This window comes from Eretmochelys imbricata, chromosome 13, assembly GCF_965152235.1.
Source record: "Eretmochelys imbricata isolate rEreImb1 chromosome 13, rEreImb1.hap1, whole genome shotgun sequence".
Lineage (NCBI taxonomy): Eukaryota > Metazoa > Chordata > Testudines > Cheloniidae > Eretmochelys > Eretmochelys imbricata.
In genome coordinates this window covers 19,959,855-19,983,540 of record NC_135584.1, presented here as the reverse complement: position 1 = coordinate 19,983,540, position 23,686 = coordinate 19,959,855, and the positions used below count along the sequence as shown (strand labels likewise).

At 47.9% G+C, this 23,686-nt stretch overlaps 1 protein-coding gene across 1 annotated transcript in view; it reads left to right on the top strand.

The window, feature by feature from the left end:
• RIMS4 (regulating synaptic membrane exocytosis 4) overlaps positions 1–23,132 on the top strand; it is an 80,387-nt gene extending 57,255 nt beyond the window's left edge. Inside the window, exons 2-6 of the mRNA XM_077832275.1 lie at positions 113–254; positions 15,379–15,491; positions 16,137–16,238; positions 16,517–16,656; positions 22,914–23,132. Coding sequence (XP_077688401.1) covers positions 113–254; positions 15,379–15,491; positions 16,137–16,238; positions 16,517–16,656; positions 22,914–23,132 — 716 coding nt within the window. The remainder of the gene's footprint in view (positions 1–112; positions 255–15,378; positions 15,492–16,136; positions 16,239–16,516; positions 16,657–22,913) is intronic.
• The last annotated feature ends 554 nt before the right edge of the window (positions 23,133–23,686 follow it).

Sequence of the window (23,686 nt, the reverse complement as noted above, 5' to 3'; positions counted from 1 at the left end):
TTGAGTGCGACAAAATATGAAAAGAATGAAGTGCAGGGTGATTTCTGGATTCCAAGAGTAATTCCCTGAAAGGCCTTCCCTTGGTTCTATTTGATGTCTCTCTTGTTTTTAGACGGGGATGGCCGGAGACTCAAAGGTGCTATCCAGCGGAGCACAGAAACCGGTCTGGCTGTCGAAATGCCAAGCCGGACGGTCCGTCAAGCCAGCCATGAATCCATTGAAGACAGTATGAACAGCTATGGATCTGAAGGAAAGTAAGTCAGCAGGGGCCAGCTGGATAATCACTTCTGGAATGCTCCATTCCCCCTAAACCTATTTCTTCTTACATGATAGATGATACATTTGTCTGACTTACACATGCTGTAGGTGCATTGGCAGGGAATTCAGTTACTCTAAGAGAAAGAACAGAGCAGTTCTTTCCCTGCAAGGTTTGCAAATAGTTTTGCTGTTCATACACTTCTTTTAGTATGCTCATGAGTCTGACCTGAAGAGGATACCCATCACTTATTACAGACTTGCCTTTAAAAGAAAACTCTCTGGAGTGGTTATTGTAAATGAGATTACAAGTGTCGATGTTTATAATGTGTTACATTTCTGTTGTCTGTCTTCTCCCACAAACGCCTTGGACGGGAAATGATTGTGTCAAGGGATGGAGGGGATATATCTAGCAAGATAATCTCTAGTAAATAATTAAATACATGTTATACTCTTGGAAGTGTTAACCTTCTGGTGTCTGAGTTATCATTTTCGGGCGATATATTTAGAAACCTTTCTGGGCCTGCAGAACAGTGATAGCATGATACGCTGGATTTGGGCCTTGCAGTTTCATGACAGTACAAATCTTGAAGCATAGAAAATACAGACAGGCCAACATTTCAGGGATCTGAGTTGCTTGAAATTCTGATTTTGTTTTTGCATGGTTTGAGGCAATGTGTGGAGATGATCACTTTTTCTATCCAGGGGCCTTCCGAGGGAACCTTTTTGGGCAAACTCTTCTGCAGTAAGAAGGGGGCCATGTTACATCAGATTCAGTGCACGTGAATGCAAGAGCAGTAACTGACTTCACAAGTTCACAGCGTGTAACTAAACTCAGTTTTTGTTCCGTTTAGATGTGCTACTGAAGTCTGAATTGGAATCAAGTATTAACCACCAGCTGTGGCTTCTGTCTGTCCTATCTGTCCATTCATTCATGGCATTCCAAATGAACCCATCACTGAACTGTCTAGGTGCCCATGTAGACCTAAGGCTCTCTAAAATAAATAATAATTAAAACTGTATGATGAGAAAAGTAACTACTTTAAGGCAAAACCAAACTTTCCTTTGATATATGAACAAGGATAACAGTGGGAACACTACACAGATCTGCATCCAGGGCAGAAATAATAATAATTAGGAGCTGTCTCTGAGGCAGAAATCCTGTCACTCCAAAGCTGTGGTGTAGCTTATCTCCTCTGTGAGGACCTGCCTCCAGGGAAATATCCTGCCACACTCACACAGTCCTGCCACTCTGAGTTCTGCCTTCACTCCAAGACTTGGAGGATTAGAGATTAAGCCCTGTTCCTTGGCAATGCAGGCTGAGAATCTGCTTTCCCTGCAGGGCAGGATTCTTTCCTTTCCATTTATGCAGTTTGGCCTCTCTGGCAGGCTGTACAATCCTTTGGGACATCTGTGCAGTATTCCTGCATAGCCACACAGACATGGCCAGGCATTGGTAGAGAAATAGAAGCCTCTTCCAATGAAATTACTGCACCTCGGGAAATGCCGTTGTGCTGTGGTGTGCTGCACTTGCAAAGGTAAATAACACATAACTATAAGCTTGGCATAGGAAAATAAATCCTTTCATGCAACTCCCACGTATTTGTTAAAGCTGCTATAAAATTCCTGTTGTAACCATTTTCTCTCAAATAAGAAGTCAGAATGTTCTAGAGGGCTCTGCCAGGCATGGGACAGCTCTCCCCATACTCCTCTGGAAAGGGTGATAAATGTTTTTTGTATGCTTTTTTTTTTTTTTCCTCAGCTCAGTTAATTGAACTCTTTTAGAATCCCCTCCGGTATCAGCAATTATCCATCAGAAGCATAAGTGACTAGCAAACAGGGTTGAGAGCACGAAGAGCCCATAAAGCTGTACGTGCTAGAAACATGTTGAGATATTGGATTATTTTTAGCATTCTTGTTCTTAACAAAGAAGGGAAGCATTTGGGGAGTTGTTCTGAGAACCAGAAATTTAGACTCTATGTTAAACCAAATCCATTTTTGCCTCTCTTGCAGCCCGCAGAACACAATTACAGCAGGAGAAAAGGAGATTTATGTGACCACGTTAGCTCTGGCAGGGTTTTCTTTTTAGTGCTTGGTTTCTTACTGCTACAGACATAATGAGGACAGAGACCGTCTTCGCTTAAGGCCTTTAACAAACCAATTTTTAACAAGATAAGATTGCACCAATATTTCAAGCCCTACATCAATATGCAAATTCCTTCCAGGAGGGATCACGGGTTCTAGGCCCATTCTCCAAAAGTGCTTGCTTTGGGAACTCAGAGTATATTTTCTTATAATCCTCCATGAGAGGGAGGACTACCTGGAAGATCTCTTAACGACAGCCTGTTAATCCTCAGTACCTTTCAGTCCGCAGGTGAAGCTCTGGAGCGGGGGTCGGCAACCTATGGCATGTGTGCCAAAGACGGCACGCGACCCAATTTTTAATGGCACGCTACTGTCTGCCGGGGACAGCAGCATGCAATTAAAAATCCGGCCTGGCCCAGCCCACTCCTCTCTGCCCACCGCTCTCTCCTCGCAGGGCAGGCAAGCTTCCCCCTCGCCCCGCCTCTTCCCCCAGCATGCAGGGTTCCTACCCCTCCTTCTCTACCCCCCTGCGGCCGATCAGGTGACAGACCTTGCTACGGAGGGGGAGAGGGAAAAGCAGAGCCGCAGTGCGCTCTCTGCTCCGGGGACGTTGGGGAAGGGGGTGGAATCGGCATATCCCCTCCAGCCCCCTGCCGTGAGCCGCTCAGGGCAGGGGGCTGGGAGCACCCCCACACCCCCCAGCCCTCTGCCCTGACCCCTGCACACTCCCAGCCCTCTGCCCTGACCCCTGCATCTCCCTCACACACCCCCAGCCCTCTGCCCTGACCCATGAACCCTCCTCACACACACCCAGACCTGTGCCCTGACCCCTGTACCCCCCCACAACCCCAGCCCTGACTCCGGCACCCCCCACACATACCCAGCCCCCTCAGCTCCCTGCTCTGACTCCTGCACCCTCCCCACACATACCCAGCCCCCCCACACCCCATGCCCTGACTCTTGCACCCCCACATCCACATCCCCACCCCTACCTTGAGCACCAAACGGGAGCTCCTGCACACACCCACATTCTCACCCGCACTCCTTGCACCAAATGGGAGCTGCCCAGGTAAGCGCTCCACACCCAAACCTCCTGGTCCCAACCCTGAGCCCCCTCCCTCATTCTAGCTCCTGGCCAGACACTGCACCCCAACCCCCAGCCTGCTCCTTCACCCCCAGCCCTGTTCTCAGTGCACTCCCGCCCTCATCTCAGTGCAGACAGAGGAAGAGAATGGGCCAGAACCAGTGAGAAAGTAGGTACCTACTCTATGGCAGGGCCAGGACCCCAGACCGGCAGCCGGCTGAGCAGGCCCGGCAGCCAGGACCCTGGCTGGCAGGAGCCGGCGGATGGAACCCCAGACCGGCAGCGGGCTGAGCCGCTCAGCCCACTGCCGGTCTGGGGTCCCGGCCGCTGGCCCCGCTCAGCCCGCTGCCAGTCTGGGGTTCTGGCCGCCGGCCCCGTGCCAGCCGGGATCCCGGCTGCAGGCCCCGCTCAGCCCGCTGCCAGCCTAGGTGAACAGAACCCCAGGCCGGCAGCGGGCTGAGCGGGCCGGCGGTGTAAGATCAGCATTTTAATTCAATTTTAAATGAAGTTTCTTAAACATTTTGAAAACCTTGTTTACGTACAATAATAGTTTAGTTATACAATATATAGACTTAGAGAGAGAGACCTTCTAAAAAACGTTAAAATGCAGTACTGGCATGCGAAACCTTAAATTAAAGTGAATAAATGAAGACTCTGCACACCACTTCTGAAATGTTGCCGACCTCTGCTCTGGAGTTTTTCTTTTTCCTGAACGAGGGAACAGAATCTCTGCTCCCAGTAACTGGAGTTATACATGCTTTTAAAAAATGGAGACTCGATTGATGCGCTCATTTCACATATATTTTATTCATTGGGTGTGTGGCTAGCAAGAGTTGTACTCATCTCATTTCAGATCCAATAAAATTACAATGGTAGAATTTTCCTTCCTGTAAAATTCTAAATGACTTAGTTTATAGTGGGGATTAAGTGTGAATATCACTGCGTGTGAAATCCAGATGATTTCATTTAAAGTTGTGTTATATAAGAATACAGTTATTTTAAAGTACTGTTGGGTCTAAAAAAGAGGTGCTTACCAGAGCCTTTATAATGTCAGCATGGCGCTCTTGGTTTCTTTAATCTTTCTTATACAAAAAAACTCACTCACGTAATCTTTTTTTCAGCACGGTAGTTGTGCTATTACCAATAGGTACTTTGAAATAACTTTCTTCCTTTCAGACATTTTCAAATACCTATTTTTGAAAATTTCTCTTGAGAGTTACCTGTTTCAGTATGTTCCCAGCATACAGTGTCATGAGCAAATGGATCAGAATTTGACTTGTGTGTGGAACTTACAAATAAACATCTGATAGTTTAACAAGGAGCAAAGAAATTCAGGTTTGAGCCTGGTTCCTCCATGCCTTATCCTCTGCTCGAGCTCTGTTATACCGGGGTTTTGCTCCCTCTGAACGAAATGATGTTACATGACATTCAGGAGGCAAACAGGGACTCATAGGTGCTGGAACTAGGGATGCAGAGGGGAGATGGGGGTCCTGCATCAGTCCCTAGCTTGAAGTGGATTCCGTTATAGACAGGGTTTACAGTTTGGTTCAATGGCGATCAGCACCCCCACTATACAAATTGTTCCAGCGCCCCTGCAGGGATTGTTACATAACCCTCTGCCAGCCCTTTTTTTTTTTTAAATGCTGTGTGAGGAGATGCAGCCCTGGAACAGAAGATTGCTGGTGGCCAGAAGCTATAATGTGTGGTGCTTGTAGGCCTTCTTGTTTTTGCTAACTACTGCTGGGATGATTAGGATGCAGGAAACAAAGGTGATTTGCTTGTCTCAGAAGAGCTCAGCAGGTGATGACTAGTGAAGGCGCAGAAGAGTGATTGTGTAATATGTGAGGAAATTAGCAAGCCTGTCCAGCAACTCTGGACAGTATGTATAATTACAGGGAAACCCATCCCAAGCAACCACTCAAGGAACTGGAAAATTTCAGTTGCTTAATAGATGTAATTTTGTAATGTAGTCTGACTAGATTTGAATCCAGGACGTTTGAGGATACTTTGTGGGTGGGATACTAGGAGCTTGCCTAATAAGGTGCGGGTGGGAGAGGTCTCTTGTGCAGGTTTCACTGAAGAACTTTTTGATAACATTGTTAACATGGCCAAAAATCATACAATCATACAAGGAACTTGCAATACCAATGGAGAACACCATGTTACAGAAAACTAGCTGGTACGTCATGCTGCTAGAAAGCTTTGCTGCAGAAAGCAGTAGGGTAGCTGGTGGGGAGGGGGCTATGGACCAGAGCTATGACTGCATCAGCAGAGCTTGTGGAAGAGCTGGTGTAGGGCTCAAATAGCAAAGAATGTTGCGTAGCTGAATAGAGATGACTAAACAGAGCTGTGTCATTACTTCACGACACTATGGTGGTGGGTTTTATAGAGAACCTTAAGACAGATAGGTGAAGTGAAGGTTCCCAGGGAAGAAACAGGATTCATGCTGCCTAACTGGACATGTTCCAAAGTACTGTTCTCTCGTAGCAATTCAGGAATGCTAATGACTAATAATGTCCACTGTGTACTGTCAACACTGAAAATGAGAGAGTTTGGGTTAAATATACTACGACCTAAACAAAGAAATTCTGCATCCTGCTGAGCTGACAGATATTCAGCTGTCCACTAAACTAGACAGATTATGAAATCTGAATCCTGGGAGGCCTTAAAAATGAGCTAGATTATTACACAGAACCATGGGCATAGTTTGGTGGGAGCAGGGCGGTGTTGCCCCCCACAAAACTGCAAGCCTTGGCCAGGCGTGGAATTTGCCTCCCCAGCGCATAGCCCCAGGGACCTGACTGGAGCTGCCCCGTCAAATATAGAAATCAAACTATGCCTGTGGACAGCTGGGATACCCAGTTATTACACAGAACATTCCTCTTTCATGGAAACTGGCTTGCTGAGTGGAACCTCTGAAATCCTCCGCACCTCCAGTGAAGTGATGAAGTAGCAGCTGATGAAGTAGAAGTTCTCAGTCTTACAGGAAACTTATCTCCTTTCCCTGAGAGAGACAGCTACACCTGCTTCTTACAGCCTGTGAAGACAGAAACAGAGGGCTGACCTGTGTTGTAAATGAAGCTATGAAAGAAAGTCTTAACTCTAAAAGGCTATCCACTGCATTTATTCTGTAGTGTGGTCATATTCAGGCAACTCACTTATTACTGACAGTTGGGGGAGGTGATGTGTCTTTAGGAAATAATCATTTCTGATCCTTGCAGCATCCTGTCTTTGAACACATGCCATTTCAGAAGGAGTTCTCGATCTTATATTCATACTACATACAGAACAATGGAGGAGCCTTTAAAAAGATACGGTTTATGAGACATTCCCTTTTAGGCCGTGAGGAATATTGGAATCCTAACCCCCTAGTGGAAAGCACTGACTGTAGTATCTCTGAGTAACGTTTCCATGTTTAAAGTTTGAGTTGATCGCAAGTAGCCTGTTGCTTGTAGTGTGTCAGCGAATCCATGAAAATTACAGAAGGGCGTGAAAAGAAAATAGCCTTTGTCTGAATATGCTGTGGCTGTGTAACTTCACTGAAGTTAACCCAGTTCCACCAGTGTGAACCAGGTGTAAGGTAATGGGGAGTCGGGCCCAGTGGGGAATCACTTCCCTCTGTTGGTTTTAAAGTCAGGCCGGATATTCTGATCCTGCAGAGCTCACGGAGTCATTTGATTTACATGGTTGAAAAGAGTTGGGACAGACCTCGTGTGGTAGGGGTGGAAGTCCTGATTGCGCAGTATGATACAGCCCCTTTTTACACCATTGGGTGGAGTCTGGCATGGCCCCACTGACGTGGGGCTGCCATGCTGTTACTGAATACCCCCATCATTGGGGGGCTCTTTGGCACAAGGGCTCTACACCAAGACCCTACAGGGGGAAGGAGGAGACATGCCACAGTTCTTTTGTGCTGGCATAACTGCTGATGTAGGGCCATGTCACAGGGTAACTGGCCCACTGAAGGGGTCAGACACCCACCCTACCTGTAACAGGCTCCGCTAAGGAGAATGAGCCAGCCCAGACCCACCTGAGGATCGTTAATTGTCTGAGTGGCTGGCAGGCACTTAATTAGGTAAGGAGCAGCTGAGCCTAATAAAAGACTTATGAGGGCTCAGTCAGGAGGCCCCAGAACGCGGAGAAAGCTCTGGAGGAGAGGGTCTTCTCAGGAGAGCTGTTTCAAGAGCTCACTAGAAAAGAGGATCTAGGAAAGGTGCTCCTGGTTCCAAGAGAGCTACGAGGGGCAAAACCCTAGCAGGAGGCTCAGCCCCAGCAAAAGGACTTTACCAACAGAGGCAAGAGGGCCAGGTTGTTGGGGAATTATGCGCTGCTCCAGGGAAGAGCTGCACAGCTGCAGAGTCCAGGGAAGGAACCGTTCCTGAGGGCAGGAGGCCTGGCTCCAGAAGAGGGTCCTTGGTTGCGAAGGTCTTACACGTGAAAACCCTGGAGGGAGTAGAAAGGAGGACTCAGTTGGGGGTTGGCTGACTAAGAATACCTGAACCCTCCAGCTAGGATGCTGGATTGAAGGCTTGTTTGCATACCATGTTTGGCTGTTGATTACATAAGCAAGACCCTGAAGGGACATTGTTCACTATCGACAAACCTCGTTGAAGTTACTGATAGTCCATAAGAGGAAACTGAGGCAGAGACACAACTGAGGTTCCACACCAGGCTGCAATGTGGTCCTCCAGCGGTGAGTGCCTGTCATTAACAGGTTATTGCAAGCTGGCACAATTTAGAGCAGTGGCTCTCAACTTTTCCAGACTACTGTACCCCTTTCAGGAGTCTGATTTGTCTTGCATACCCCAAGTTTCTCCTCACTACTTGCCTACAAAATCAGACAAAAATACAAAAGTGTCACAGCACACTTATTGCTGAAAAATTGATGACTTTCTCATTTTTACCATATACTTATAAAATAAATCAATCGGAATATAAATATCGTACTTACATTTCAGTGTACAGAGCAGTATAAACAAGTCATTGCATGAAATTTTAGTTTGTGCTGAGTTCACTAGTGCTTTTATTTAGTCTGTTGTAAAACTAGGCAAATATCGAGATGTATCCCCTGGAAGACCTCTGCGCATCCCCAGGAGTACACGTACCCCTGGTTGAGAACCACTGATTTAGAGCACCCACCAGGTTGTTCTGAGTTGCACCAGAGGCAAAGCAAGCTTCTAAAAAGAGTTAGGGAGGCTCAAATATGAAGATTAGAGAATGGTATATTCCAATGGACACTGATACTCAGAGTCAGGACACACCAAATGGAAGTTGGAAAGAAAGAGCCCAGAATATGTGAACTGTAAGATAAAAAACCTGGCACTTGCACTAACTTAATGACAGCACCTGGTGCACAAGACCCAGAAGTGATTTAAAAATAGATGTGAAAAGAGGTCACAAACTCCACAAGGACAAGAAAAGAAATTAATGATGCGTCTTTCTTAAGCTGGCTGTGCTGGGAGGAGCTCTGCATACTTAATGCATAACACAGCATGGGCTGGGCTGAGGAAAGGAAGAGCACAGCCGTACGCGGGACAGAGGCGATAAGCTCTGGTGCTCTGGATTTTCTTCAAACCATTCATTATTGACATTGGCATTGTCCACCTAACTCTTCAAACCACAATTCAAAACCCAAACAAGCTTTGAAAAAGCAGCTTAGGAATTTGAATATTTAAAGGAAGATGGTCCAGCAAAGAAGGAATTGTCTCTTTTGGCAGTGAAGGGCATAAAACTAGCAGTGGCAATTTTTGGGCTATGCACAACATCAGGGGAACACAGGGGCAGGTGGTGGGCCACTGGTGCTGCATCAACAACTGGCCTGGGGCCTTTTAGGCCATACTTACACTACACTAAATAGGACAGGTTTCAGATGCGCCAATCTTCAGGATAGGCATGCAGCCTGCAGAAAGCACTGGGCAGATTTCTAAAGGCATAAGGTGTATAACTAAATATGTAAAATATGCACATACAGGCTTAATTTGCTCTCACAATTATTAGGATTGTGTGCACAAATCATGTAATTTTGCACATCTGAGTTCTTACAAATGTACCTCCCAGAAGTGCATCACTTGCACATGTCATTACTCCATTTGCAAACCCAACAAGGGTAAATACACATTTTGCCAGTACATTGCATACCTAATATCTTTGCAGATCTGTCTATCAGAGTACTAACGCTGCATGTCTGTTTGGATTAACATGGTGCATTGCATTATAAATCTAATGAACTAAGACTGTGTCTGTGATCTTGTCTCCCTCTAGTGGGTAACAGCAACAACTGTAATAGCTTGCCTTTTACAATTTAAAGAATAATAAATCCTGCTTAGCTGTCTGCTCCACTGGTTTTCAACCTGTGGTCTGTGGACCCTGGGGGTCCGCAGACTGTCTAAGATTTCCAAAGGGGTCCACACTTCCATTCTAATTTTTTAGGGGTTCACAAATGAAAAAAGGTTGAAAACCACTGGTCTACTCCATTAGCCCAAGTGGTAGGGGCTTGTGCGTGTGGCATTGAATTTTCCAGGATCAGTACTCAGTAACAGCCATGGTATCTTCATACACACAGCCATGGTTTGTTCTGCTTGTCTCTGTGGTCTGCACCTCTCTATTGAAGATTATTGCAGCCATGGGTCAAACTGAGCAGGGCTGCCCTTTGATCTCCCCTGATCATACAGAACAGGTCCTCCACGTGCCCAGCAGGCACCACTGACCTTCCCAGTGCTGTACGTACCTGTAGGTCAGTGAAGGAGTCAAGTTCCACGTGAAAAATCCATCAGCCTTAATTCCATTCAAATGCCACCATGACAAAAGGGTTCTAGTCAGTGTAAATGGGAGTAGAGGAACGTGAAAGAGAAATGGATTCCCTTTTCTATTCCGCAACCTGGGGTGCAGCCATGTTCAGGCCAGCCATAGCTTCAGCCCCTGCACTTGCCTGTCTAAAGGGTACAGAGTACAGACTCTCTGCCAATCTTGTGAAAATGCTGACAAATGTCACCTGACAATCTTTGCGTGTGTTATTTTGCAGCAGGAGCTAGTACTGCAGCAACAACCCTGCTCTGCCTGGCCCCAGGGGCTTCACTAGTTACAGCAGGCACTTTGCAAGTCCAATGAGAAACGCTACCTCCTTATTTCTGGCAGCTATTTTTAGTAGCTTTTTGTTGGGTTTGGAGAAGAAAAATCAGCACATTATTTGGTCAGAGCCAATTTGTGGCCTTTTCCTCTATCTAAGGTGGAGGGTCTTTTGTCAAATAGCATCTGAATTTGAATATTGAACGGAAACAAAAGAACCCCATGAGTTCATCTTCTAAACTGTATGAAAATATGCTGAAGTTGACACGTGTCAAAAAAAAAAGTTACATGAAGTGAGCTGTAGCTCACGAAAGCTTATGCTCAAATAAATTTGTTAGTCTCTAAGGTGCCACAAGTACTCCTTTTCATTCTGCTTATATTTCACAGACTGAGGGCAGGAGAGATTGTAACAGTAGGGTGGAGGGTTTCAGAAGGAAAGCGACTCTTCTCCATATCCGCTGTGTTTGATTTGAGAGGAAAGGAAATGAGGCCAGAGCTGAGGCATACTCAGCGATGGGATAATAAAGCCCTTTCAGATTCACTCCACTGTGTGTGAAAACCATCTGTTGGCTGTAACCCAAGCTGGAGCTGCCTCTTTTGTGTGAGGCTGGCCGACTTGTAAACCGTGTGTCTCTGCCAATGCTCCCAACCTGAGAATTCAATTGGAAAGATTATTGCTGAATCAAAGGCAGTTGGAGAGAAACAGATGAATTTCTTCAAAGGACTGACAGGAAAGTCCGCTGCTGAGTGCCCTGTGTACTGTGAAGCCGCAAACGGCAGGGGGCAAACTCTCAGGAACAGCGAGCCTGAGTTTGAAAGAGCCGAGCAATGAGTGAATTGTCACACTTGAGCTGTTCTGCAGCTGCTGTCGGTTTCAGAAGGAGGAAATGAGGGAGCTTTCAGAAATCCTCTGCTTCAGTCCTGCAGGTTTGAGCCACACTGCAAGTTCCAAAGAGAAACTTGTACCGAACCAGGAAACGGATGCATCTCAAAGTCTGCCGCGGTACCTGAGTTTGGAACCCAGAATAGATCGCCCAGGCCAACCCCCTGCCAGGGGCAGGTCTTCTGCTAAACTGTGTCCATGCGTACTTCACAAGCCTGAGTTTGACCGCTCCAAGTGATGATTCTCCCCTGAGAGCAGTGGGACAGTGCATCCCTTGCTAAGTTTGGTATCTGTTGCACGTCTTCCCAAGAGCTGTCATTTGATTTGAACTATGGCAAAGGAAAGAATTTGTTCTCACTTGATCCACTTAACTTTCTGCCAGAAGAGCCCAGTGGTTTCCTTGCAGATGCCAGTGCAGCTTCCGAAGCTGCTATATGAGCACTAGAGCACATACAATACATCAAACTGACTTTGAAGGTCCTTATTTTAGCTGATCTAGCTCAATCCTTTCTGCAGATGTTTCTTCTCAGGCTTGCTAACTTTCTAGACAGCTTTATTTTCCTCTCCTCTCCCCAGGCAGAAGCTGTGGCTTTGCTTGAGGGTGCATAGTACTTTTCTAGGCAGGAACTATTGTTTTGGCCCAGGATTATTATGGGGACAGAAGGGCTCTTGTGAATTTCCCACCAACTAGCCTGACTCTGCGAACACCAAGCATGGTGCCTCACTACTGTGGGTAGCTACGCTGGCTTCCGTGGGATGTGCCACCGGCAGCTCACGCACGCTGGGGCCTCGTGGACACCCACGTAGTTACTCTGTTCGCCATTCCCCACCCCCAGTGGCAGTTGCCTTTTGACAAGGCAAGAGGGGGCGGCTGAGACCCAGGTGCAGCACCATCCGCATAGGCTAGGGCTGCGTGAAGCTGAAGCAATCCCAGATTGCATGGAGTGGGTGGGGACAGTGGCCAGGGGAGACCACAGCAGGAATAGGCAGCGACTGGGGACCCTGGGTGGATTCCAGCTGCGGGAGAGAAGGCAGCATGCAGGACACAGTGGCTGGGCGAACCTGGAAGAACATCCAGTGGTGGGAACAATAGCTAAAGCAAGAGAGGCGGGGATGCTGATCTTCCCCCCGCCCCCAACCCATGTGTCTCATCCAGAGAGGGGAGATCTCTGCACTGCAGGTTTTACAGCCACAGGGCTGCTCACAGGGGCACCCTCAGCAATTTTTTCACATGGGGTGCCCAACGCATGGTGCCTCAAGGGATTCCGGCTCTAAGTTTCTCCAACAAAACTCCCGCTCGGTGCAAGCAAACAAAATGGAATCACCCACGGAGCCCCATCACTCAGCCCTAGGCAAACCCCTCTCATGTCCACCTCCCACGGGCACCCTGCTGCCCCTTTCCTGCCCGGCTCCCCCATGCGGGCACTCACTGCAGCTCCCTGCATTTGTAGCAAGGCTTGAAGTTGACACTAAGTAAGCTCTGGGGGCAGAGCAGAGGGGATATGGGCTGCTGGAAGTGGGGTTGGGCCAGGCAGGCCCCTGGCGGGGAGAGCTGGTGCAGGAGCTGGTCCCCTGGTAGTGGTAAGGAGAAGCAGCACGGGCCACCCTACTGTCCTCTCAGGTTTGGCCCTCCAGCCCTCCGTCATGACAGGATGACAGGGCCAAATGTGACTGAGTGGCATTGTGACCTGGTGCATGGGGTCACAGTGCCCCATAGCTTTGGACCCATGGCCCCCCCATCATGACCTGAGTGGTGCTGCGACTCCCACGCACCGGGTCACAATGCTACTTGCTCCGTTTTGGCCCTGCCACCCCCGCCAGCCACTCACTACTCCCAGTAGTAAGCACTGTGTCTGTGCAGGACTGGACCCAAAGGTCCCTTTTCCAGGGCTCCAGCTCACATTCAGTATATCTGTCCTGTTCCTCTGCTCCCAGCAGCGCTAACTTGGGAGAGTGCCGCCGCAGAGCAGACAGACCCCATCCTCCAGCAGAGCGGGGAGAAGAAAGCCAGGAAGAGAAGTGGGAGTATAGCATTGATTGGAAGCAGACTGCAGCCAGTAGTTACACCTTCCCCAAGAAGATAGCATGCTTCACCGGGGAGGTGCCTCTCTCAGCTGAGGAATCAGTGAAGCAGACTTCAACAGCTGAATCCAAAATAAAGCAAAAGCAACAGCATTGTCTGCAATTAGTGCTAGATCATGCCATGTGAGGCTTGTCTGGAAATGCCACCTGGAACTATTGCACAACCAGGAGACACATGGTGAAAACTCTTAATTCAAGGAGACTGAGGGGGAAATTGACCCCTGTGCAGAGGGTTTCTCCCAAACTTAATGCAGATCTGTGGGCATTTTGCGCTGGGCTGAATTTTGAAAGTGCTCAGGGCTGGGTTTTCAGGTGCTTAGCACCTAGCTGCTCCCACTGTGACACTTCTAGCCAGATTTTTCACAGCACCAGCATGCTGAGCTTTTTCGAAAATCTGGCCCTTGTGTGAGTGGGCGATGTGCCCTCAGTTGCTTGTGTGCGGCTCGGGCTGGGCTATCATGCCGCTCTCTCTGATTTCTTCGGGCAGGTTTGCTACTCATAAGGGGAAATAAATATGTGCAGTGAGCTGAGGCTGGGCTTGTGGATAGCTAATAAGAGTAATTGCGGCTGACTAAATAGTATATACGTGAGTCTAACGTCTCTTCCCCACCATCCCGCAGCCAAGCAGAGTCCCTCGCCAGCCCCTGTGTTAGTGTAAGTTAACTACCATTTTGCAAAGTTGATTTGTACTGATTTGAGACTGAGTGTTAGTGAACATTTGACCCTTATTACAGATTTGTTTTAAGGACCTAATTTTAAGAAGCTGTGAAGTGTGTCACTAAGCAGGCGTGTCTCCCCCCTGTGGGGATGTGACTACAGAGGACTCATAATTACACTTAGCATCCATGTGTAGCAGCTTCTGTGGGGAAGATGGGTCAAAAGCAGGCCAATCATATGTATAAACAGACTAGGAACCTGTGGGACACAATTCAAGCCTTGTCTACAAGGGCTGTTTAGGCAGTTGTGTAGCTGCACTCGCACAAGCCCCTAGTGTAAACGCAGCGCACCAGCGCAAACTGTGATTTGCACCCGCGCAGCTTACACTGGTGTGCCCCACATCTACACTGTAGGTTTGCACCCATGTAGCTACACCAATGGCTAAAACCCCAAAGCAGACAAGGCCACAGGTGCCTTGCAAATGGCATATCACACGCTTGCATCCCTAACAGCTCCATTTTTTATTTTTTTTTTGGCTGCAGTGCTGTATCTTCCTTTCTCACCCCGCCCCCCCTTTGAAGGTACACTCTGTAAATCCTGCATATTCATCCTGGGATGCAGGATTAGTCTTCATGATCATTTCATACCCTTTGCTGAATGAAAACTACTCTGGGAACGTGCTGGATGCTGCCAGGCTGCAAAAGCATTTGATACAGAATGCAAAATGTACTACTCCCACCCTTAGATGGGGTTCCTGGGGGTCAGGAAAGATGCATGTTCCGGGGGGAGGGGAGGCATCTCAGTTTGGCATCCCTCACCTGAACTCAATCACTTTGAAACCCCCCATGCCCCAAAGTACTATTGTCCTTGTTTTGTTTTTTGAAAAGGGGGAAGGAGGAACCACTACCAGGCAATAAATTACAGGCCACCCCAGATATTGCTCACCTTTAATCCTGCAGGGAAGGGGTGATGGGAAGCACCTGAACCAGGGACAGGAGAGTTGATTTTTTTTTAATCCTAGGTGATTAATTTATAGATAAAGAAATATTGTAATCACAGCTAACTACTCCAGCACTACTGGATGGGGGAAGGGGACTTTAAATGCATCACGTGTAACTAGACTGCATGGAAATCAATGAGTTCTGAAAGGAAGAGGTCTGTGGAATATAGCTATTCATTTCAAGCATACATTAAATCAGACTGTTAAATCAGCAGGTTGCTTTCAAGTACTGAAATAATGATTTGCCTAAATCAATTTATTTTGCAGCTTGAATTTCAGTGGAATCCATCTGGCATCTGCCGGGCAGTTTAGTGACTTCCTGGGGAGCATGGGTCCTGCACAATTTGTTGGTCGTCAGACCTTGGCCACCACCTCCATGGGTAAGGAACAGAAAGGCAGAGATCAGTTTAAAATGCATACTGTATGTATCACTCCCACAAGCCACCCACTAACCTGCCTAGCACCTCTCTTCCCATGCCCCTGTTCTCAGTTTGATAAAATGTGCTTGGCTGTTAGATTTTCTTGATTTGTGTCATCCCATTCTAGTTAATGCTATGTAAGCGGCAGCATTACCTGTCCCTCTGACACACTTCAAATACGAAAGGCAAGGTCAAGCCAAAATGGGCATCCTCTAAATGCATCTTGGGCGTCTTCACATTTCTCCGATGCGCTGAAGCACACAAACGCTCTAAGGATTTTCTTGTGGTGCATCACAACTGCATTTTCCAAAGAGGCCTCTAATTCTGGGGAGATTAGAGACTAGATGGCACTAGCCTGAGTCTCCACATCTGGGGTTAGAAGACCATATTGGAAATGTGGGCTTGAATCGCCCCAGAGTTACACCCCTCTAATGCTGTGATCGAGTAATGGAGGAGGGAAACAGGCACTTTAGGCCAGCATTTTTCTTGCAGTTGTTGCCAGTGCATGACATGAGGATTTTTTGAAACAGTTTAACAATCAGACTTGTTATGTAAAAGCCTTCTTGCTATCTGATTCTCTTCAATCATTTCCGGTTTGTTATGTAGGAGATGTGGAAATTGGTTTACAGGAGCGAAATGGACAGCTAGAAGTGGATATCATTCAGGCACGAGGACTGACCCCCAAACCCGGATCCAAAACCCTTCCAGGTAGCGTGTTTCAGTCTGTTTGAAGTGACTCAGAGCCCACTGCACCCCTTCCTCCTGGAGCACTTGAGGACAGGTAGAATATTGACTCTGCCTGGAACAGAGAATGCCTTGCCCAGCTGGGAGCACATACTGTTTGTGCTTGCTTGAAAATACAGTTGGATAGAAAATCCTTTGCTGAAAACACCTCTTTTGTAATCATATTTGAGAAGTTTTATCCTGCCATTTCTAACATGAACCATTATGATTCTACCTTTTTTGACCATACATTTTTCTTTCAGCTGCTTACATCAAGGCATATCTACTAGAAAATGGAGTGTGCATTGCAAAAAAGAAGACAAAAGTGGCTCGAAAATCATTAGACCCCCTGTACAACCAGGTGTTACTGTTTGCGGAGAGCCCACAAGGCAAAGTATTACAGGTAAGAGCACCTCTGAGAAGAAGTGAGATGTCTTCTCCTCTCTGCACTCAGCCTCCACCAAGTATACGGAGTTTAAGGAATCAGAGTAATTAACAGTAATGGGAAATATTTATGAATCAATAACTTATTGTACCAAACACACTCAATCTGGATTTGACAAACATAGAGGAAAAATGTTGTCCTCCTATTCAGATGGGTTCTTATTTGAAACCCTGTTGGGTTACACTGGCATGTGGTTCTACTGATAAAATGCCCATTTTTCTTCATTGCCAGGTACAAAGTAGCTAAAGAATCATGGAATGCAGCTTGTTTTCGTTGCTTATCTAGACTAAGAGTGATCTTCTAGATCCAGCTCCTGCTCAGATGTCTCCTCTGCATCTGCCTTTGTTCTTTGGCTGTGATACATATACTGCCCCATTATGGACACTTCCAACCTTTCTCCTTAGTTTTAGGGGGTAGAAAAGGTTTTGTACTGTTAATTCACATCCAAATCTATTACACACAAAAAATCCTGGCTGTTGATTGGCTGGCAACGTTGGAGCAATTAGTCTTAAAGTTTCTCCTGCTTATCTCTACTGAAGTGTGGAACATCGGTAGGGCCCTACCAAATTCACAGTCCACTTTGGTCAATTTCACGGTTATAGGATTTTAAAAATCATAAATTTCATTATTTCAGATATTTAAATCTGAAATGTCTTGGTGTTGTAACTGTAGGGGTCCTGTTCCAACTCTGAAGGCAGCAGCAGAGAAGTAGGGGTGGCATGGAATGGTATTATTGCCACCCTTACTTCTGTGCGGCGGCTGCTGGCGGGGTGCTGCCTTCGGAGCGGGGCACCTGGCCAGCAGCCACCGCTCTCCAGTCTCCCAGCTCTGAAGGCGGCATAGAAGTAAGGGTGGCAATACTGCAACCCCTCTACAATAACTTTGCGACACCTCGCCCACCACCCTCTTTTGGGGCAGGACCCCAGTTTGAGAAACGCTGGTCTCACCCGTGAAATCTGTATAGTCTAGGGTAAAAGTACACAAAAGGCCAGATTTCACAGTCTGACACATTTTTCACAGCTGTGAATTTGGTAGGGCCCTAAACGTTGGCTACCAATCACATCCCGCATGCAGATTAATTCATCCTCATTAGCTCCCTATCAGTCAGTAGCAGCTTCCTCTGAACTCGTGTTGCAGCCAATTAGATTGCATATGCAGCTATCTGCTTTTTAACTGGCTCATCCTAGGTCAGGTTTCTTCTGGACCTCTCATTTAATCTGCCTGTCCATTGTATTTATCGCCCTGGTATCTAAGTGCCAAGCAAATTTATTTAGCACTACCCGTATCCAGTGATGAGCTGCCAAAATCTTAACAATGAGTTCCCTCCTTGCCCCACGAGGGGGTCGTTGCCCACCCCACCCCCCAGAACCCCTGCCATCCACCCCTGTCCCCTGACTGCCCCCAGAACCGGGCAGGAGGGTCTCGTGGGCCACCGTAGTGGGTGCCCACCCCACTCCTAAAAGCCAGAGGCACCTGCCGGGGGGCGAGGTGGGGAGTCCCAGAGGTGCTTACCTGGGACAGCTCCCAGAAATCATCCGGCAGGTCCCTCTGGCTCCTAGGGGCGGGGAAGCATAGCTACGGGGGAGCAGGGGGAGCGGCTGCTCCCCCACTGATCACCTCAAAAGTGGAGCCTTAGGCGCCAACTTCCTGGGTGCTCTGGGTCTGGAACACCCATGGGGAAAATTTGGAGGGTGCAGAGCACCCACCGGCAGTTCCCCACCCTGCACCCGGCCCCAGCTCACCTCCCCTCCCCTCCGCCTCCGCCCCTGAACGCACCGCCCCCCCCGCTTCTCCACGCCCCCCCCCCCGGCTTCCCGCGAATCAGCTGTTCGGTGGGAAGCCTGGGAGGGCTGAGAAGCAGGCGGCGGCTTCACCCTCAGGCCGAGGGTGGTGGAGGTGAGCTGCGGTGGGGAGTGGATCCCCTGCGTGCCCCCCCCCCCAGTTATCTGCTGCGGTGCGGGCAGCCCTCCTCGCACCCCACCCTCCCCCCTGCCCCAGCTCACCTCCGCCTCCCTGGGCCTGAGCCTTGCTTCTCAGCCTGCTCCAGCTTCCCGCGTGAACAGCTGATTCACGGGAAGCCTGTTGGGGGGGGGGGGCAGAGAAGCAGGCGGCGGCTTCACCCTCAGGCCGAGGGTGGCAGAGGTGAGCTGTGGTGGGGAGCGGATCCCCTGCGTGCCCCCCCCCCCAGTTAACTGCTGCGGTGCGGGCAGTCCTCCTTGCACCCCACCCTCCCCCCTGCCCCAGCTCACCTCCGCCTCCCTGGGCCTGAGCCTTGCTTCTCAGCCTGCTCCAGCTTCCCGCGCGAACAGCTGATTCATGGGAAGCCTGGGGGGGGGGGGGGCAGAGAAGCAGGCGGCGGCTTCACATTCAGGCCGAGGGTGGCGGAGGTGAGCTGGGGCGAGGAGCGATTCCCCTGCGCCGCCCCCCCCGCCCCGGGTTACCTGCTGTGGTGCGGGTGGCCCTCCTCGCGCCCCCCTGCCCGAGCTCACCTCCACCTCACTGGGCCTGAGCGAGAAGCCGCAGCCTGCTTCTCAGCCTACCCGAGCGAACAGCTGATTCACGGGAAGCCTGGGGGGCAGAGAAGCAGAGCGGGGTGGCGCGTTCAGGGGAGGAGGCGGAGTGGAGGTGAGCTGGGGCCGGGGGTGGGGCAGAGAGCTGCCGGTGGGTGCTCTGCACCCACCAAATTTTCCCCTTGGGTGCTCCAGGGGATTTAGAAGCCCTTTTAGAACTGGTTGTCCGTCGCGGAACAACCGGTTCGAAAAGGGCTTCTAAATTTAACAACCGGTTCTAGCGAACCGGTGCGAACCAGCTCCAGCTCACCACTGCCCGTATCCAAGGGAGGTGGTCTCTCTCTGCCTCCCCACAGTGCTAGGTTTCCCTGCTTCCTATTCTCTCTCTGCTCCTTTTCTCTTTCTCCCTTGTTTTCTCGTTTTTTTGTTCTTCTTATGTCCCATCATCCCAGCCATCGAACTCCCATGGGTACAATGTGTGTTACTGGGAAAGTGTGTTAGCAAAAACGTGGGGCTTGCAGTTTGCTAGGAATATGATTGGGTTTTGCTCAGCCTGTTTTCCTCTAATAAGGATGTCCACAGCTGGGACCCTGCTGCAGAGAACACTCGGCCTCCAAGGGCTCCGGAATTGCACCCTGAGCTTCCCCATCCAAATTGCTCCTCTGGCATGCAGCATCCTGATCGCTCAGGGATGCTGGTCAGACAGCCATTCAGGTAGCTAGATCCAAGCTCAGGAAGAGTTTTGTAAATCATAAGGAATTTTAACTCAATCCAGAAAGGAGAGGAAACCAGTGGAGTATAAGGCAAATCTGTGGGATATGCTTCTATCAGCTTTTGTTCTTCGGAGATGCATTGTCACATGCTGTACAAGGTACAGCTGCTCTGTGGCTTTCATGTTTGCACCCAAGTAGAGTGAGCTTCAACAACTTACCCTGGATCACAGTGGCTAACTCCTCATCTGAGAAGAAAGGGTACCTTCTCCTGGCCAGTGTAAGGTGGGAGGGTGTCCATGTCACTGTCGCCATGAGAAGTGATGAGTCCAGCATAACCCAACACAGTGCAGGATCATGATTATCGTAGTCTGCATGTCCTCAACCTCCTCTTGAAATTTTAGTGTTTTTAAAAAAACAACCAACCCACACCCACCAGATGCACATAAGAGATTCATGGCCATAGAGAACCAGCTGCTTCTGTGGAAAACATTGAGGAAGTATCCAACATTCTCTATGCTGATTTAAACTCCACCCATGTGTCTGACAAGATGGATGTTGGCCTTAGTCAGCAGTCACCTCTCCAGTCAGTAATTCTTGATGATCGATGGCTGTGCAGGACAGCCCATGGCACATGTCATTTAGACACCTTGTGCCCAGCTACAACCATAAGTGCTGACTGGGGCAGTGAAAACTATTTGCAAACAAAAAGTAACTAAACACAGGCAACAGAACGATGCCCTCTGAGATGTTTCACTTAGCTGGGGAATAGCCCAGGTAGCTGGCTCTTAGCAGGAGAGCAGTACTCAGGGAGTGACATACGCTGAGCTAGCAGGGTGGGATCCTTGGACAGAACTCGGTGGTTCTGCTATTCCCAAGCCCACTCCACTTGAATTATGTAACTTAAAAAAAAGGCAGCTTAATGTCTCATTGTAGCTTATTCAAAGAGAATAAAAACAGGGGCTGAATTCTATGCTAATTTATACCCCAGCCAAACCACTGACTTCAGTGTCTAGCTCCCCTGAATTCTAGCTCTCTGAATAATCATTTGACTTAATTTGTCATGTATCTTCTCCCCTCCCCATTACTGATACCTTACAGGTGAGGCAGCAGCTCTGCCCTGAGAAAGCTGCACTATTCTGATAATACAGAGACTATGGGAGGAAGCTGGAAGCTGCTAGGGATTAGCCAGATGGCACCATTCATCTTCAGTCATCATCATCATCATCATCACGCTCATCCTCTCCTCTGCAGAACCGAGGCCTCACTCTGAGGTCACAGATCATCTCTGTCTTGAACCAAATGGGACCATTTTGATTGTGTACATGCTTCCAGTTTGTTTGTTTGTTTTTCACTGCGATGGCCCTTGCTGCACCTGTTGTACCATCCATTGCATCGTAAGTGTGATTCTGCTTTCACCGCCACCTGTGTCCTTGTCAGCCCTTTTTTCATTAGGTCTCCCTTGTAGTCTTGGAGACTTTCTTCCCCCTGTCTGTTCTCCTTTCTCTCCATGTAACTCCAAGCATGCATCTTGTATTGCAGAGCTAGTTTGCTAATCCGTAGCTTCTGGCCTGTTCTCCGGGTGAGTAACCATGGGTCATCACCATACGTTATGTTTCACAAGGCCTGGATGCAAAAGCAAATATGGAGCTTGCTCTTGATGCTGCTACTTAGTCCTCTGACAGCTAATGTCTAACCATGGTTTTCCAGTTCAGTGGACCCATTTCTGCCATCTCTCTCAGCAGGCCTCTTCTGTGACATTCAGTCTATTCAATTTCCGCTCTAATGCTTGCACAAAAGATCACTTAAAATACTTAAATATTGATATAAACAAGTATACTGCCCCCTGAATTACAATGTGATGAAACTTGCATGAACATCTGATCCACGTACAGGATGCTTGCACAGGAGAGACTTCTGAGGGAGCTTAAGTGCCTAGAATATTTGTATTTTTATAATTGTCACTTATTCCTTTATCTGTCACCCTTCGTTGCATTGTATAGTATCTTACTCCAGGAGTCATTCCACTGAATCCTGTCGGAGTTGTCCTGGTATTGCTCAATGTGAGTGTATCAGAATCTGGCCCTTATTTTAGCAGATCCAAACGCATCTAAAATCACTAGACTTTCCCCCCGATTCTTCCACTCCTAAAAAAGGCTTAAATGACTCAAACAGTTTGAAGGAGAAATGAGCATCTGGTCTCGTTCGTGTGTCAAGCTTCAGGCTAATGCAAAACTAAAAGAAAAATAGAATATATGGGGCCAGATTGTTCCTCTAGATCCACACTTGATTTGCAGACCTCCTGTTTCTTCTCACTGTTACTAAGGCGGGGAGTTAATTGAGCTCTGGCTGAAAGATTCAGCTCTAAGAATGAATTCAATATTTTTTAAAAATTCTTTTTTGCTGAGATTCTTGTTAATGGGATTGTGCCAATCAGCTGGCAGGATCAGGGCCTAACCAAACAAGGGTAGGTGACAGGAAGTACTGGTATCCCCATTTTACAGATGGGGAAATAAGGCACAGAGAGACTTGATGTCCCTGTCCAGTGTTGCAGGGTTTGTTACAAATTCTGCAGAATATTTAAACCCAAGACAAAATACACACACACACTTGAGAGCGCTCACATTTTTTTTTCTGGGGAGAAAACAAATCTTACAACATTAAGCTTTGCAAAACCATATAAAACCATAAACTTGGGGCCTAATAGACGCAGTTGGTGATTTTGTAGCACAAGCCCAACACTTTTTCTAAAGTCTCTTATTTTATTTTGAATGGAGTGTGGCAAGGTGTGCAGATTTACGACTGTATTTTCCATGATGTAAAAAGTGGATGTCTGATCCGTAGCCCATAAAAGTCCAGGGGAGTCTTTGGATTTACTTGAGTGGGCTTTGGATCTGGCTCAGTGTGAATATCTTTCTTTTTCAAAAACTACAGTATGAATCTCCTGGTGCTCTTTACTTGAGAACTAACTGTGGTCCCACCTCTCATTTCCAAGGTGATAGTCTGGGGGAACTATGGACGCATGGAGCGCAAACACTTCATGGGAGTTGCCAGGGTTCTCTTGGAAGAACTGGATTTGACAACTTTAGCAATTGGCTGGTACAAGCTTTTCCCTACCTCCTCGATGGTAGATCCCACTACAGGTCCACTTCTGCGCCAGTCTTCACAGCTTTCCTTGGAGAGCACAGTGGGACCCTGCTGTGACAGGTCTTAATGAGCAAGGAAGGGGGGAACTGCTTGTTTTTTAAACATGCTGTCAAGGTTTTGTTTGCTGGAACTCTGACCTCAAGTGCATTGCATGTTCAATCAGTTCTTGAGGAGCTGGAAGAGTGACCTTAGACAGAAGATAAGGGGGAGGGCCGTATGCCCTCTCCATCCAAGTAGCAGGTGCCATGGGGCATGAGTCCTAGTTGTGAAATTATACATACACCTCTTGTTTCACTTCTCTGGCTGTCATTCATGCACCCCTGTTTCAAATCAGTATTAACCCTAAAAAATTGCAGCAATGTTTTTTTGAGCAGGGGAAGATATTTTTCTTAATTTTGTTTTAGAAATTCACAAAATACAGGTTTTGTGGGGTTTTATGGTTTTGTTTTGGTTTTTGGGTTTTTTTTGGTGATGCCTGAAAGATTGGAAAGCAAACATCTGATCTGAAAAGAGCAGGAATTGACTGTTTAACTGGATTTTTGTTTTTTATAAGATCTATCTCCTTAAAAATCATAAAAAAAAAGAAAAGAAAAAAGGAACTGTGCGTTTAGAAAAAATTCC